The following is a 17,308-nucleotide window of genomic DNA, read 5'->3' as shown; positions in this document are numbered from 1 at the left end:
CACGTGTTTATGATGTGTTTCCTAGTTGTTTAAAGGCCGCATTCATATCATATGTAAATAATCGAGTCTGGACCATACGATCCGCTGATCGATAGCGTGAGCATCGATCTACGCAATTGGGATACGATGATATGCCTCAACCAAGTCAGCGAGCCTGACCTTCCGATCCCGTTAGTTACTTCTTACCACAAGCATAGTCGTCTTTTACGATAAGAATGGTTTGCTGAAGACCTATTCTAACCGGGTCTTCACGGGTCACGAGTTTATGAATCACTATCAAATATCAAATATCAGTATCAAGACTTTCGTTGAAAATAATATTATAAGTGTTTTGACAGCATGTTTCATGCATTTTAGCTTGCTTTCTACTTGATGCCATTTAAGCTCAATATTTCCGTTTATAGAGAAAACATTATCAGAGTTTTCAGTAACTCGGCATTCACATACTCTGGGAAGTCATGGAGCATAAACACCAGGTTCAGTTTAATCTCCTCCTTCGACAGGTATAGGTTACTGGGACCAAGTCTGTCCCTGAATCCGGTATCAGTAAACGCAGACGAGATCCAGGGTCCCACGACTTATTGTACTGACTGTACCGACTGTCCTCTCTGATACCACCGTGGTTGTTCACAAGGGTGCCTGGAGGTGTACATGAGATCATCGTCTTGTCTGGTGGGAAGGACGGAGGGTTTGGCTGTGTGTGCGGCAGTCACTCCGCGCTGACCATGGCAAAGGTTGGTGTGATGGTGGGTTGGTTCCTGCTGGGTGTGACTGGCATGTCGGGTGTTGCTGGCCATGGTGCCTTGATAGATCCTCCGATGAGATCCTACCTGTGGAGAGTATACACGGGTCCGTTAAACGTAGTCCCGAATTATAACTACAATCAACTATTCTGTGGTGGGGTAAGTATTAAATACTATTTAATTTCAAGAAGTGTTTGCTGAAATATGGATTTAATCATGAAATTGCTCTAAACGCTAGGTAATAGGTGAATTGATAATTGTGAACGAGTATCCAAGTACATCTCACTTGAACATCTTTATAACGAAACAGGATTCGATCCTGCATCGAGAAGAAGGAGACAAAACAATATATAAAAAGGAGTACATCCGGCACAGTATAGAGCATTCTAGTATCAAGTGAATATAATTTCTAGCCAATATTTTCAATTATGCCTTAAATGTAAACATAGTTCTATCACAAAACCGTTAAACACATTCACAAACGATAGAGGTGGACCACAAAATGCAGTAAAGAACAAAAGGGTAGCCTGCAATAAGAAGAGAGAGTGAGTCCAAATTTTAAGTCACATCGGCAATTTTTCAGCCATATCGTGACTAGCACTAAAATGAAATCAAATAATGACTTCATTTAAATCTGTGTTACTCTCAACTTTAAGATGCTTACTTTCGGTGTAGGTTAAACGTTGTCATCAATGCCTTGTATCTAATTTATGATGGTGGTCATTTTCTGATCAAGCACCCACATTTTGAGTTGCCTCCGCTCTATATATTTATACTTCACATGCCAAGGCCTGCGATTTATCTAAGGCCGAGTAAGAGTATGGTTATCTTTTGAAAAAAACACCTAAGGGATTTTTCTTTATCTGTCTATTTCATGTTCATGCAAACGTAAACACAATATTTATCTTGCATATAGTCTTGACAAGCCTAAGGGTCTGGGGCGTGATCTGGGTGTATAAAACACAGTCGTTTCCAACATTCCTCTGGTACTGAGTTTCAGGGCAGTTTTTGTTTCTTAAACTGACAATGTATAGTTTGTAAGTGTAAGTACGGGAAGGCCTGGGGACGACTGGTATTAAAATGTTACTTTTGCATTTTTTTCAGTGTCAATTGTTTGGTTGAGTTTTTGTGCAATTATTCATGTTACATAGTTACAGTTCGACATTGGTATCATCATGGCGTTATGACAAGATCTATTTAGTTAACGTTATGCTATATATAACGTTTATATAAATATACACAACATTAAAGTTTGAGATGTGTTTTTTATCATTGTTTGTTCTCTGCAACAAAATAATTTTGTCTTTGTTCCTTTGAACAAGGTACGTGAAGATTCGGCTTAGAATTGGTCTTCAGTAACCCATGCTTTTCATAAGAGACGACTATGCTTGTAGGATCGGGTTGTCAGGCTCGCTGACTTGGTTGATGCATGTCATCGTATACCAATTTCGTGTATCGATGCTCATGATATATCAATCACTGGGCTGTCTGGTCCAGGATCGATTATTTAGAGACGGCCATCATATAGCTTGAATATATTATTACTGGAGTACGGCGTTAAACAACAAACATATAAATCTTTTGAACAAAATAATTTTGTTTTCGTATGTAAAATATTAGCCTTTTCGTACAAATCACTGCTGCGCTAACATCCGGAGCCAGCTGGTACGTGCATTACAGAACAAGAATCAGAAATGTTGAAGTGTTCTAAGTTTGAAGTTATGCCTTTCCTTTGCAAATGTTTCAATAAGTTAATTGAAAATGGAGTTTTTCCCCAGCAATTGGTCATGTTCTATAATAATCCCCCTGCATAAAAAAGGACAGGAGTGACCCAGGTAACTATAGAGGTATTTCATTAATGAGCATTTTAGGAAAAGTATTTACTACAATATTAAACAATAGAATTTCAAAATGGGCGACCATGCGTGATAAGATTCCTGAATTTCAAGCTGGCTTCAGAAAAAGTTATTCCACCGTAGATCATGTATTTACACTTTATTCACTCATTCAAAAAACCTTGTCACGGCGTAAGCATAAACTGTATGTAGCATTTGTAGATTTTAAAAAGGCTTTTGATTCTGTCAATCCCTTTAAGCTATGGACATGTGTACGAAAAGCTGGTTCACGTGGGAAAATGTTTACTATTCTAAAATCAATGTATTCTAATGTGAGATCATGTGTTCGTTGTGGGAATAGTTTAAAATATTTCTTTGATTGTCCTTTGGGCCTAAGACAAGGCTGTATTTTGAGTCCGATCTTATTTTCATTTTTCATTAATGAATTATATTACGAAATAGCCCCCTGTGGTAAACATGGTATCCAAATGTTTCCAGATTTGATAGAAATATTAATGTTACTTTTCGCAGATGATGTCATTCTAGTGTCAGATACTGTTGTTGGTCTTCAAAGGCAATTACATATTTTAAGTACATACACGAAAGAATGGAAATTATCAGTAAATTTGGAAAAAACAAAAATTGTGATCTTCAGAAAAGGTGGTCCAATATCGTCGAAAGAGAGATGGTCATTCGATGGTCAGTTAGTCAATATAGTAGATCGCTACTCATATTTAGGAATCTGGTTCTCACACAAAATGAATTGGAAAAAATGTGCCCTTGACTTGTCCTTGCGTGCAAAGAAAGCTTTAATAAGTTTAATGTCTATTGCTCATAAAGTGGGATCGATGTCACCAAATATCTTCTTTAAGCTTTTTGATACCCAGATACAACCAATTTTATTGTATGGTTCTGAAGTATGGTGATTTCAACGTTATGACTGTTTAAAGAAGGTTCACTTATTAGCATGTAAAAAGTTTCTTTGTGTCGGATCTTTCTACACCAAATTCCATGGTTTATAGTGAATGTGGTAGATACCCATTACATATTAACTCTCAGATCAGATGTTTAAAATACTGGTTTAAAATTCTTCATATGCATGAACAACGTTTCCCAAAGTAGTTTATAACATGCTTCTACATTTCGATAACATGGGAAAGAATACTTGGACATCGCATATAAGAAATCTTTCATTTTCGCATGGTTTGGGTTTTATATGGCTATGTCAGTCAGTTGGAAATGTAAACATGTTTTGTTTGTTTTTTATACATTTTATTTCACCTTTTCCCTGTTACATGAGGAGGATGGCCATCCAGGGCAATAGTCACCCTCACATTCTGAAGACAATGTATGTATACATTTGGGGAAAATTAAATACAAGTATTGGAAATGGTGCCAAGGTGATTTTTAAGAAATATAACAAAACATACATACAGTCAAGCATTCAAAATATTATTCAAACACTGATCCTGGCAAGAAACAAATATGAGAAAGAGATACATATGTTATTGCTGTTCTGCTTCTTCAAACAATATGTGATAAAAGATCCATGATTTATAAAATGTAGCTACATTACCATTTGTAAAGGCTATATTCTTCTCAATTTTGTATCTCAGACTAACATCTTTTTGAAATATTGCGAAGCAAAGATTTGTTTTTTTGAATCTGCAAAAATATATAAAAGATTTAGCTATTAAAATAAGAAGATCAAAAACTTTGTCAGTAACAATATTTTCTTTAACACCAAATAAAACAAGTTCAGCACTTAATTTCATATGATGTATATGGCTACATTTATTTATCCAATCTAAGAAGGTTTTCCAAAATACTTGTACAAGTTCACATTCCCAAAAAATGTGTACAATAGTTTCATCATAACATTTGCAAAAAGAACAAAGCGTGGTATCAGAAATATTCATTTTAAACAACAAAGAATTAGTTGCAAGTATTCTATGTATGATTCGATACTGAAACCAACGCAATTTCACCTCTTGTGTTGCTTTAGAAGGCTAAATACAAATAATATTCCAATTCAATTTTCCAAACTGTAACTCCCACTTTTCCTGGCCTCTTGTTTTCATATCAACAAATACAAGAAGATTATAAATATATTTAGAGCCTGTCCTTTGAGAGAAGATCTTTTTAATAACACAGCGATGTTCTTCTACAGAGTCAGTAGGGAGTTTAGTCAAATTCAAACTGGTCAAATATCTCTTAATACCACAAACAATACCATAAAAAGCCAAGAAAGTAGATTTTATCCTGTACATGTCTTTGAATTCTTCAAAAGATATGAATTCATGATTATGATTTACAATGTCTGCTATTTGGGAGATACCTTTATCAACCCAATCTTTCAAGAATATTGGTAATTTATTAACTTTGATGTTGCGATTGAAAAAAATAGGTTCAGCTATAAAACTGCTGAAAGTATCTGGTACAATCTTCTTATCAAAATCTACAAAAGCTTCATAACAGTTTTTCCAAAATAAATTATAAAACAAACAGAGTTTCTTTTCTATAAAATGAGATCCAAACTCTTCGACTTCATTAACAAAAGGAAATGCAGCCTTGTGGATGTCTTTCCACTTTTTGGTATCTCCACATAATAATCGCCTTATCCAAGTAATCTTAATAGATTTTGTGTACAAAAATATATTAATCATACCTAACCCTCCCTGTTCTACAGGTTGACAGACTTTTAGTCTTTTAACTTTATCAGTCTTTCCGTTCCACAAAAACTTAAAGAGCATGTTATTTAATGTTTTAAGAAATTCTTGGGAGGGATCCGGCAATGATAACAACAAATAGGTAAGCTTGGATACAAGTAGAGATTTTATAACCACAATTCTGCCAATTGGTGTAATAACTCTTTTCATCCATTTCTGAATTATTACTTTCAATTCATACAACTTATCTTTAAAATTTAAGTCTGACATTTTTTTCAAATTAACTGAGAATTTAATACCTAAAATTCTAAATACCTCTGGGTTCCAGCTTATTGGACAATTCTCCATGTACTTATCTTTACAACCTCTTTTGGAACCAATCCAAATTGCCTGAGATTTATCATAATTAATTTTCAGACCAGAAATATTTGCAAAATAATTAAGTGTTTCAATAGTAGCTTCAAAAGAGGACTGACTACCATCTAAAAGTAATTCAGTATCATCAGCATATTGACACATCAAAAATTCTTTGTCTTCAATAAAAATACCTTTGATATTAACATTAGAGCGAATCAAATTCGACAATATTTCTGCACATAAAATAAATATAAAAGGAGACAATGGGTCACCCTGTCTGCAACCTCTCTGAATATTAAACCAAGAGGACATGTTACCATTTATAGACATAGCACTCTTAATATTAGAAATGTAAACATGTTTCTTAATGAATTTCGGAATCGGTCTATAAGTATGTTCTACCAAGAATGGCACTCCACTTTAGTGGATAGTTCACGTTATGAATATAACAAAATCTTCAAGACTTTACTTCAACCAGAAATATATTTATCACTACTCACTACGGAAAACTTAAGAAAACAGTTAATTAAATATCGACTTGGTTGCTAGACCATTTGTAAATAAAGGAAGAAAACTGTCCATTGAAAAAATGAAAAGAATTTGTCCATTGTGTAACCTTGTCTGTCCATTTTACAATGATCTCCGAAAGAAATATATAAAAGATTATTTAATAGCAATGTCACCGATAAACGGCTTTGTAGTTATGCTGACGACAAAGAACGAATCAAATATAATAAATCTTTCTCTTTATATTAAGCATGCATTAGCCAAAAGAAATGAATTAATCAAACAACGTGTATATCCCAATGTGTAACATATATAATTGTATCTTCATGCGTAACTCTTTCTTGTATATTGGCCGGAGGCCTTTTGTACAATAAACTTCTTTTGACTTCTTTTGACAGAAAGCGCAGGTGGAAGATTTGACATACTGGTATTCAAAATTGTGTATGAATACAATTAAAGCAATGATAAAATATTTATTTTTGTTCTCTGAAAATCGAAATAATCTGATTGTTCACTTTCTACTAATAGTCTGAATAACAAAAATACTATTTAATGTATTGAATTTTGTTTTTGAAGTAATCAAAAAGTGCGATACATGTACTTCTATGATGTAAGTTTTCAGATAGTGTATGGCAATAAGATATTACTATAGCTTTTCTTTCTCTTTCTCTTCTTTTGTGATATGTATCCTACAAAGTGTTTTGACATAATAAGATTATGCCTACACATGTACACGAATCTGAGCAATCCACATTATTACTTAAATAAAATAATTTATGATAATTTTAATTACATTATATTGGAAGAGGCATACATTCCTCCCTAGCTGCTCTTGATATTAAAACTAAGAGGAAAGGTGCGCTCTACCATCAGGAAAATGCACCAGTGCACAACACCGTCATTGCCATGGTGTCAGTTCACGAATGTGGCTTTGAGTTCATTCAGCACCCACCTTTTTCTCCTGATATGCTTTAGATTTAAGCTCCAACTAGAACCCTTTCGACCTGTACGATGACGTCTTAGAACCTGTGGAAAACCTTTTGGACAGCCAAGAGAAAGATTTCTACGAACCTGGGATAACCCCCCCCACACACACACACACACACACACCGCCCCCAACCCCCCCCCCCCCCCCCCCTCTTCCCACACACACACACACACACATCGTTGGCAAAAGTGTTTCAATGGCGAAGGGTATAACGTTGTAACATAAGTCATTATAATGTCTCTAGGTGTATCTGAGGCTCATAACGTATCAAAAAACCCTCGTACGAGTTATGGCTGAAAGGTTCTGAGCCAAACGATGATGGCCTGCATTGATGGAGTTATTTGCAAAAACATATTCCACTGCGAGGCCCACACACTTCTGCCAACGATGCTGGAGTGACTGGGAATCGTTGTTGTAGGAGGCTTCCTTCTTGTGGTGTAAAAGAGACGAAAAAAGACCTTTCCATATTCATAAGAGATCAGAGTTGTGCGAAATGTGTTGTACCCGCCAATAACACATGCAAAGGCAAGTCAATCGTTCATCTGAAAAAAACACGGGATGCGACAAATTTGGAAATGTACATGTCTACCATAAAACATTTTGAAAACTTTCCTGAGGCCTTGAATGTTGTAACCTTGATCAAAGAACTTCTGAGCAAGAGTTGCATGACGCTCTTTGAAATCTTGGTACAAGGAGCATGCTCGATTGTACCTCAAAGGTTTTGAAATGTAGACACCAAGAGCTGGAGCGGCAGGAATATTGCTCGACATGAAGGGAAAGTTGATCATCGGTAAGTTGAAGTCATCCCTCTTGTCATACAGTCTTGTGGAGAGTGTTTTGGCACTCTGAATCTGTATGCATCGATCAAAATATGAAACAGATGTAGCGGTCTCACTGGTTTCCTTTATAACTAGCTCGGGCGGGTAAATCATTGAAAGGGAATTGGCTATTTATTATTGAACGATATCAGATCATCGATATACCTGAAGCTTAAGTTTAACTTCTTGGCCAGTTAACCATCTTTTGACTTTGCCAGTCCGAGCAGAAATTCTGATTCAAATGCATACAAAAACATATCAGCAAGAAGGGGAGCGCAATTGGTGCCCATTGGGATGCCTACTTTTTGCCTAAATGTCTTACCCCCAATTTTGTTTTTCTTCAAGTTTCGGAGGGGTAGGCAGATCTGGTGAATACGGAGGATGTTCAATGAGTTTAAAGCATCAGTCACGTATTACAGCCATGACGACAACAGGCTAGTATACAACTTACTGCATTACCCGGTGAAACAACACATCTATGGAGAGTTTGTGTTCCCCGACATTTAGTCTTGATACTATCACGCAGTTGCCTAAGCAGATTAACATAATATTGGCCATCGGTGATCTCATCTTTCGGGTGGCAGTCCACCAGTAGGATTCCTTTGATAGATCTGACTTCGGAGGAAAGGCTAGATGTTTCCGCCGCTTTGATTGTTGTTTACTCTCTCGCTAATAGTGGTGAACTCAAGACTCATCCATGTGTCGGCTTCAAAACGACGTAGATTCTCACTTTTATCATCAAGAATCTTAAGACTTCGAGACCAAGCGTCTTGTAACCTTTGTCATTCCAAGTTCATTCCTCAGAAGAACTCTCTCATGAGATATGCCCACTGTATGGCTGTATGACGTGTGGTGAGTCGACTATCATACATAATCATATCACGTATTTTATCAACATTTTCCTCAGTGGTGGCACTTGTAGATCTTCGTTTTCCTGGATAATCCCGGAACCTCTCTCTTACTCTCTTGTTCTTCGCTGTTCACCTCTTAAAAATGAAGAAGAAGCATCATTCCCTAAAATCGACACCATAGATGGATGTTGGAGTAAGCCCTTTCAGTTCGGGATACTTGATGAGAGCGTAGTAACCAATTTTGTCAATTCCCATCAACAGAGATTACCTAATGACTTACGTGCCTGCAGAAATGTGCTGCCTGATTGTCTAAATGGTTTTACTGCAACCTGTAAGCATGACAAGTAGTGCACTTAATGCACTTAATACATGAACACTGTTAATGTTACTGTTATTTTTTATAAACTCGCCTTAACACCAACAAAGCTTACTATATATATATATAGCTTTAACAGTTGAACATTTGAAAGCGGATCATTGCATAAACCCATCAAGAAATTGGAAGAAGTGCTTTATATATATATGGTCAATTTAGGCTGAGTACGTCGTATCACAAGTGGTCAACAAGGACATTCAATTTGCTTTGCGAGATAGACAAATAATTTAAAAGTATGCCGTTTTGGTTGTGTTCTGCAGATGACGTTCGACAACCCCAGCCAACTGTCGGACTACTGTGGAGTGTGTGGGGACAGAAAGCTTCCGGGGAGAACGGGTGACAACGTGGCTGGGGGCAAGTACGCCCTCGGCATCATCGTGGCCAGCTACGTCCAGGGCTCCGTCATCGACGTCACTGTCAAATTGACGGCGAATCACAGAGGCTTCTTCGAGTTCCGCCTATGTCCACACAACAACCCAAATGTGGTGGTGTCGCAGGATTGTCTGGACAACAATAGGCTCCACATCGTGCGGGTCACCAGGGAGGATGGCAGTGTCGAGGTCGTGGGCGGACCTCACTTCTCCTTCACAGAAGACACAAACTTCATCTACATTGTGACGCTGCGGCTCCCCAGCCACATCTCGTGCACACAGTGCATTCTACAGTGGCACTACAAGGCCGGTGAGTTAGTGTTGAATATGGGAGTGGGTAGAACGTGAGTGAATCAGATGCAAAATAGTTGGTGAGAGTCAGAGTCAGAAGAATATAGGTGAATCAGAGTATTCACAGAGTAATAATCTGAGTAAGTAGTATGTCTGTTCGCCAGTGAGTCCAGTGTGCCAGAATGTTTGTTGTACAACGCCTCATTCAGTAATATTCCAGTAATATGACGACGGTCGGTTACTAATCGCGTCTGGAGCAGACAATCCAGTGGTTGACATCATGAGCATCGATCTACGCAATTGGGAAACGATGACATGTATCAACCAAGTTAGCGAGCGTGACCACCCGATCACCCGTTAGTCGCCTCTTACGACAAGCATAGTCGCCTGTTACGCCAAGTATGGGTTGCTGAAGATCTATTCTACCCCGGATCTCAATGTGCCAATAGTACATCTGTAAACATGTCAATACTTGGTCAGTGAGTCAGTGAGTCCGTCAGTATTAAATCAATGTGCCTGAAGTAAGTCTGTTAAACAGGTACAGCCATAAAACCTACATTTATATATTTATATATCGTTTCAAGCAATGAAATCAATGGAATCAATGAAATAACTGGACGTGTAAATTCAAATAAGTTTTCTTATCAAGCAAAATACACATTCGTATTTCAGCTCAGCACAACAATCTGCATCTGTGTAACTACATAGGGTGCGGCGATCAGGAACACTATGTAAACTGTGCCGACGTGGAAATAACACCTCTCACAAACACATCCCCAACAACGACATCACCAACTACATCCCAGACAACATCGTCAACAACCTCCCTTACGACTACATCTCCTACTACAACGTTATCTCCAACAACCTCGGTAACAACATCGCATACGACATCGGAAACAACTTCGGCGACATCACCAACGTCAACATCCCTAACAACCCCCACAACAACAACAACATCGATGGCCTTAGATGAGGAAATTATCATTGGCAATAAGATATGCAACTGGGCCAACCCAGACTTGGTCCACTGGCCAAAGCATCCTTGCAATGGTATTTGCGAGCTGAGATGTTCAACTCATTCCCCGGGCTTCCATAGTTGGTGTATGAATAACTGCGCTCACGACCCGCCTTTCTGTCCACTTATATACTGCAATTGTCAGTGTAAATATCACAAAAGTCCTTGAAAATGCTACAACTTTAACGATAACCCAAGGCCATCTTAACGAGGACATAACAAGTGCTTACACGTAATCTGGGGTAATAACCTGTTCATCTGTGGCAAAAAGTTATATATCTCTAAATTTTCTAGCTAATGAGCAACTGTCACGACTACCAGTCATTACCAATGTGGGCTATAGCCTCTTGGGAACTCCTACGATTGCTATATAGCTAATGAAACGATCAAATGTCTTCCGTTTGAGTTTGTTTCCTGGTGTTGTAGCCTATTCTTGATTTCTGGATTCGTGGTCGGGATATGTCTAAAAGCGGCGTAAAACCCTACTCGTCATACCTGTTAATAGATATAATGTGCTTGAAAAATTAATTATAAAATGATATTTATGTTGTAAATCAACTGTCGTATGTCAACTGTCGGGTATTCGTTATTTGAATAAATCGGAGCAAGTGTGTGTGTGTTGTAATACATAAATATTTTACAGACAAATCAGGTTGGTGTGGTACATTTGTGTGATGTCAGATATCGTCACCACTGACGTGTTGATGTATTGAAACAGTGGTATTAAAGCAGGGAAATGTCGACAATGGCAACCAGGCTAATATGATCCTCATACCGTAAATCTAATGAGGTGAGAGAGTTGTCGTTTTCTTCCTATCTTCTACATCATCCCTCCATAATAAACAACAATCTGTCACTTCGTTAAAAGGACACCCAGCAGAATGTCTACTTCTGTGTTCTTTGCCCTTCTTTGGCTCAACGAGTCCATATAACACGCCCAACGTACCAACAACTATGCCCGAGGTTATCACGTCGCCACAAATATTCGCAATAATAGAGAAATAACAACTAGGCCCCAAGGTGACGATACGGATGATTACTTGCTTTCCAAATGATAACTTGTATTTGATCGTTAACTAAACACACACACACACACACACACACACACACGATAGATGTGCGATAAATGAGGTTCTTCTTGCCATGCCCACTGAACTGGCTTGTTGTGTCACAACCTGTGGCCGCATGGAATCCTGGTAGAGCTGCTTCAACATCTGGGGTGAGAGATTAATGTACAACTGATATGAATTGAGGTGACAAGCTTTTGTCAGAGTTCAGTTACACACACACACACACACACACACACACACACACACACACCGCGCGCACACACACACACACACACACACACACACACACACACTCACTCACTTACACACACACACTCACACACACACGTACCAGTAAGATCACACACACACACACACACACACTCACTCACTCACTCACTCACTCACTCACTCACTCACTCACACACACACACTCACACACACACGTACCAGTAAGATCACTCACTCACTCATACACACACACACACACACACACACACACACACACACACACAAACACACACACACACTCACACACACACTCACTCAAACACACACACACACACGTACCAGTAAGAATCAACGCATATATACCCCGGGTGATACTGTTACAACGAATGTATCTTGTCGCTTTGTCTCAATCTGCCATTGAAAAGGATTTAAAACAAGCTGGAAGTTGACAGTAAAACAGGTGTTCGATTGAGCAGAGGTTAACTTGTACTGTGTGGCGGGGTATAAGGCATATAATCTCCCGCTCAGAGATCCACGTGCAGCCTTTTTCTTCGTGGAGGGGTATAAGGGATTTATAATCTCGCTCAGAAATATATTTCCCTTCAAGGCGGAATTACATATTAAGATAATTCTGACATAAAGGTAAGATAATATAAATAACCTCTACACCATACATGCATCATGAGTAAAAAATGAAGTACTCCACAATATAATGGGTCAATAAGAAAGCTATGTGTAAAATGAAAATAGTGCACTTTAATATTTTAACATTTGATAAAGATATTAACCTACTTCACATACCAAACGTAGCCCATTATGTTGTTAGTGTTTCGTGTGGCCTTGTCTACAACAGTGCCTGACATGGTCCTAGTGACCTTAGGTGGGAGAAATATAAGATATAACATATGCTGTGACGTATTTGGAATAGTTGGACGCGAAGGTACGTGTAGTCAATTACTTGAGATCACTTGACAATTCTAAGAAATACATATTTTTCTTCAGAATAGGTTTATTTTTCGAATCTTTTATTACATGCCGGATGCGTGTGTGTTGGATACACCCGAGATGAAACCTTCAATATCAGTAATCTATCTACATATGTTTATTTGGGTACATTCATACAAATGGATGTTTGTATTGATCTCAACATACATACTGATATCAAGATCAATTTAACTTTATTGTAACGCAGAAATGTGTGTGCGGCATTGCTCCCTATCCTCCTGTATGCGGTGCACTCAATTGCCCGTGCTTTACCACGGAAATATCTTGTCCATGATAGGCTTGATGAATCATATTATCGTGGAAGATCGGTGATAATAGGATAGTTGGTGTCACCTTCTGCAGAGGACGGGTAAGGAAACAAGCCCGCCCTACCTCTGTTCTTTGACAGCTTTTGCCCTAAATTATAGACTTTTATCAGAGGAAGACAGATTTCCTGGCACATGGTGACAAAATTATAGATATTGCACATCGTATATACTAGTCCCGAAACAGAACACCGGTCGCCAGGGTCGGTGTCTCTTATTGTAGTGTTCCTGTAAAATATGGCTTAATTTGGAAAACGTTCTCCATGGTAATAAATTAGGGACTGGCTACAATCGTTTTCATCGTGCTTGAAGGTAGATCTTTCATCGGTGAAATCTTTCACAATCTAATCATTAAGTGAATGAGTTTGGTTGATGTCGACTTGCTTCTTCAGTTACATCGCGGCGTGTCAGCTTTACCTCCTAGAAACATAATCAGGGGGAATCTGGGATTAGAAAGGACAAAAGCGACAAACGCTTTCCATATTAAAAGCAGGGTCCTTTGTACCAATCTGACTATATCATAAGCATGGGTTTACGAATCACTATCAAATAGTGATGACATCAGTTGTTCGCGAAAAGGTGACCGTATTCTTCCCTATCGGTGGCACCCGTAACAAAGACTTGCAGAGGCAAGTCAGTTATTCACCTGAAAAAAACCACGAGACCATATGGTAAAAATGAAAATCGTAAGATTGCATGGCACATCATTTTTGTCTCTGTTGGAAATGTCCAACACATGTCTACCATAAAACTGACTTCTGAGTAAGTCATACGACGCTCTTTGATATCTTCGCGGGGAGATACTACCTCAAAAGTTGAACGTGACACCAAAGACTGGAGCTACCAGAAAATCGTTCGTCATAAAGGGAAAGTTGACCATTGGAAAGTTGAAGTCACCTCTCTTGTTATACCGGCTTGTGGATAGTTTTTGTTTCGTGGGGTAGTGGTGATAAAGGTGAAAGATCAAATGTTTCAACTTAATTGATCTTTGTTCTTTTCTGAGATTTAAACAATTCAAACAAATCCTTTGAGTATTTGAAAATCTACACGGTACAAATTTCACTTGTCCCAAATACTTTCTGTGAATATAGATTAAACTAAATAGAACTGACAAAACCCTTTCCGTAATCCATGAAGTCCTTTCCTGGTTTTATTAAGAATAGTGTGTATCATTTGAGATGAAGATTTGGTGGTACGGTTGTGTGGATTTTATGGAGCTTCAGTACAAACGAGGAATGGACATTTCTTCGGGTTTTACAGTGAAGCCAAAATTAAATAGTACTGCTGCGTTGTGTGGGAAGAGTTCTTCTTCAGTAAAGCATACAGACCACACATCAAGTTCACACACCAACATGGGCTTCGGGCACTCCAAAGAGGTGCAACGAATTGCTAGGTCTATAAATAGTGTATTGCTGTGAAGAACCGTGACGTTTTCATAACGCACATGTCTTAGCCCTACACTTTATTATATGTGCAAGACTTGTTGTTTCAGATGCTGACTCTCTGCATCTTCCTAGTGCTGCTCATGGGGGTAGTGTCTGGGCTCATCATGCCTGGACCATGTCCTGTCCCCACCCCCTGCTTCTGTGGCACAGTCATCCACTGTGACAGCCGCTCCCTCACCGTTCTCCCCACCTTTACGTCCTCACCACGACACTTCCCCATATTTGACCTGTCCCACAACCACCTCGACTTCATCCCAGCACGGGCCTTCGTCGGGGTCAACATGTCTACTCTGGACCTCACAGGCAACCCTCTCGTCCTCAACATGGATGAAGATGCATTCTTGGGACAAGAAGACATCCTGCAGCAGTTGATAGTGTCGCAAACATCTATTACGTCACTTCCTTCCTCACTGGGCAAACTCCGACGACTGACGAGGCTCAATGCCGGAAATACTTTCATAACGACAATTGATAGTTCTTTGTTTTCTGCCCTTGGATATCCTTTACAACATCTGGACCTCCATGATGCAAAGCTTACACAGTGGCCGATTGCTGTCAATAACCTCAGATACCTGAAGTCCGTAGACTTGTCTGGTAACGTGATAAAAACAGTTCCTAAGGCAGCTCTTGATATATTCGCAACATCACTCGAAGTGCTTGGTCTCAGTGGCTGTGGCCTGACAACGTTCCCTGTTGCAGTAGGGAAGCTGTCAGGTCTCCGTGAGCTGTATCTCGGCGACAACCACCTCGGTGACGTCCCTCACGCCATCTTCTACTACACGATCAGACAGACACTGCAGATCCTGAACCTCTCCAACACCGACCTGACTGACATTCCCGAGGAACTCAAACACACCCGTGCCCTCACTACCCTCTATCTCAGCCACAACCCGATCGTCGCACCCAACTCCACCGGCGTCTTCACCGGCATCAGCCACACCCTAACAAACCTCTTCTTCGACCACTGCCAACTCAACGCCATCCCACCAGCATTAAGCCGATTGACAAATCTAAAATTGCTGAATCTGACGTCCAATAAACTCGACATTCTTGAAAACTACGCCTTCAATCAATTAACATCTCTCGAGACTCTTGCCCTCAACAACAATCCCTTAATGAACATTAAACACGCGGCCTTTAACAGTTTGACCAGCTTGCAACACCTATACCTCGCCAACTGTGGCCTCCACTTCTTCCCTGGAGCAGCGTTACTGGGTCTCCCATCCTTGGACTATGTGGACCTCTCCAGTAATAAAATCTCGATCCTGGAGGAGAGCAGCGTCCCTCTTCTGAAGGATCTCAAGCGGCTGTCTCTCTCGGGCAACAAGTTCACCAACATGTCTCTCGTCTCCTTCACTGGCCTCACGACACTCGACATGCTCTACCTCAACGACTGCGGCTTCACCACGGTACCCAAGGCTATTGAATACACCCCCAACGTCCGCTACGTGGAGCTCTACAAGAACTCTATTCCCTGTGACTGCAGGCTCAAGTGGATCTGGAGCTGGAAGCTTGCGCATGGACTTATACCTCATATCCAAGGGTTGTGCCAGGGAACGAAGGCAGACGATTTAGATATGTTTATACGATACCAACTGAAACTTTGTCCTTAACACACGATTCTTATTATTAACAGGAATATATTTCATTACGTTGTTCTTTACTTATAAGCAGCAAAATCTCTGCACTTGTACACAATAGACGTAATTCAAAATGATGGTGCCGTTTTTATTAGTTTCAACGAAATCAGTAATGGTACTCGAGTAACTGGATTTTCTGGTTCATCAGTCACAGGATTGTATGGTTTGTTTACAGGCTGAGTACTGGTTTGGTAGGAGTACTGTTGTGCTGTGTCAGGCAATAAATACTTACTTTTTATGCAAATTGTATGAATGGCGGGTGCAACTGGTAGGGCAGACCTTTTTCGCGAACACCTGGTACCATCACTGATTTTCAGTGGTCCAATCATACAACTTTCACAGCTATTTGCCCTTTACGCCAAGTGGAATCTGTTTCGGCAGAAAATCTAGGATGGTTTTTCTCTTGCATTGACAATTAATATTTCCGAATGTGCACTGTGCGCTTATACGTGCATATAATGCTTGTAGTTATAAACAAAATATGAGACGATTTCTCTCTAACTTAATCCTCCCAAAATGGACCCTCCGAGAGCTCTGAATTTGACCTAAACAGAGTTAAAATAACCCTCGCAATTACAAACCATATGGATTCTGTATCCGTGTAACAACTCAATTATATGGCGTAAACTGTCCATATGTATACAGACGAGTAATGTTGTCCCACCTACGCCCGTCTTTCAGATTCAGACCGCCTCCGTGGTCTAGTGGTAGAGCGTCCGCCCGGAGAGCGGAAGATCCGGGGTTCGATCCCCGCCCGCGTCATACCAAAAGACGTTTAAGATGGTACTTGTTGTTACCCTGTCTGGCGC

At 39.5% G+C, this 17,308-nt stretch overlaps 2 protein-coding genes across 2 annotated transcripts; both read left to right on the top strand.

Moving 5' to 3' along the window:
• Window positions 1-609: 609 nt before the first annotated feature.
• On the top strand, window positions 610-11,452 carry LOC124135703 (hybrid signal transduction histidine kinase B-like). Its single transcript, XM_048395908.1, has 3 exons — window positions 610-734; window positions 9,405-9,825; window positions 10,479-11,452. The coding sequence occupies exons 1-3, from the start codon at window positions 726-728 to the stop codon at window positions 10,991-10,993; spliced, it is 945 nt and encodes a 314-aa protein (XP_048251865.1). The 5' UTR covers window positions 610-725; the 3' UTR covers window positions 10,994-11,452.
• A 1,510-nt stretch (window positions 11,453-12,962) lies between these two features.
• Window positions 12,963-16,577, top strand: LOC124135776 (leucine-rich repeats and immunoglobulin-like domains protein 1). The gene is made up of 2 exons (XM_046501327.2): window positions 12,963-13,044; window positions 14,907-16,577. Exon 2 carries the CDS (start codon window positions 14,907-14,909, stop codon window positions 16,470-16,472), a length of 1,566 nt encoding a protein of 521 aa, XP_046357283.1. The 5' UTR covers window positions 12,963-13,044; the 3' UTR covers window positions 16,473-16,577.
• The last annotated feature ends 731 nt before the right edge of the window (window positions 16,578-17,308 follow it).

This window comes from Haliotis rufescens, unplaced genomic scaffold, assembly GCF_023055435.1.
Source record: "Haliotis rufescens isolate VD_foot unplaced genomic scaffold, xgHalRufe1.0.p SCAF_1, whole genome shotgun sequence".
In the NCBI taxonomy this organism is placed as follows: Eukaryota; Metazoa; Mollusca; class Gastropoda; order Lepetellida; family Haliotidae; genus Haliotis; species Haliotis rufescens.
This window is presented reverse-complemented; position numbering and strand designations above follow the sequence as displayed.

Coding starts and splice junctions, on each gene's coding strand:
- LOC124135776 (XM_046501327.2), top strand. CDS start 14,907: ATGCTGACTCTCTGCATCTTCCTAGTGCTGCTCATGGGGGTAGTGTCT.
- LOC124135703 (XM_048395908.1), top strand. Junction 9,826..10,478: donor ACAGTGGCACTACAAGGCCG/GTGAGTTAGTGT, acceptor TTCGTATTTCAG/CTCAGCACAACAATCTGCAT.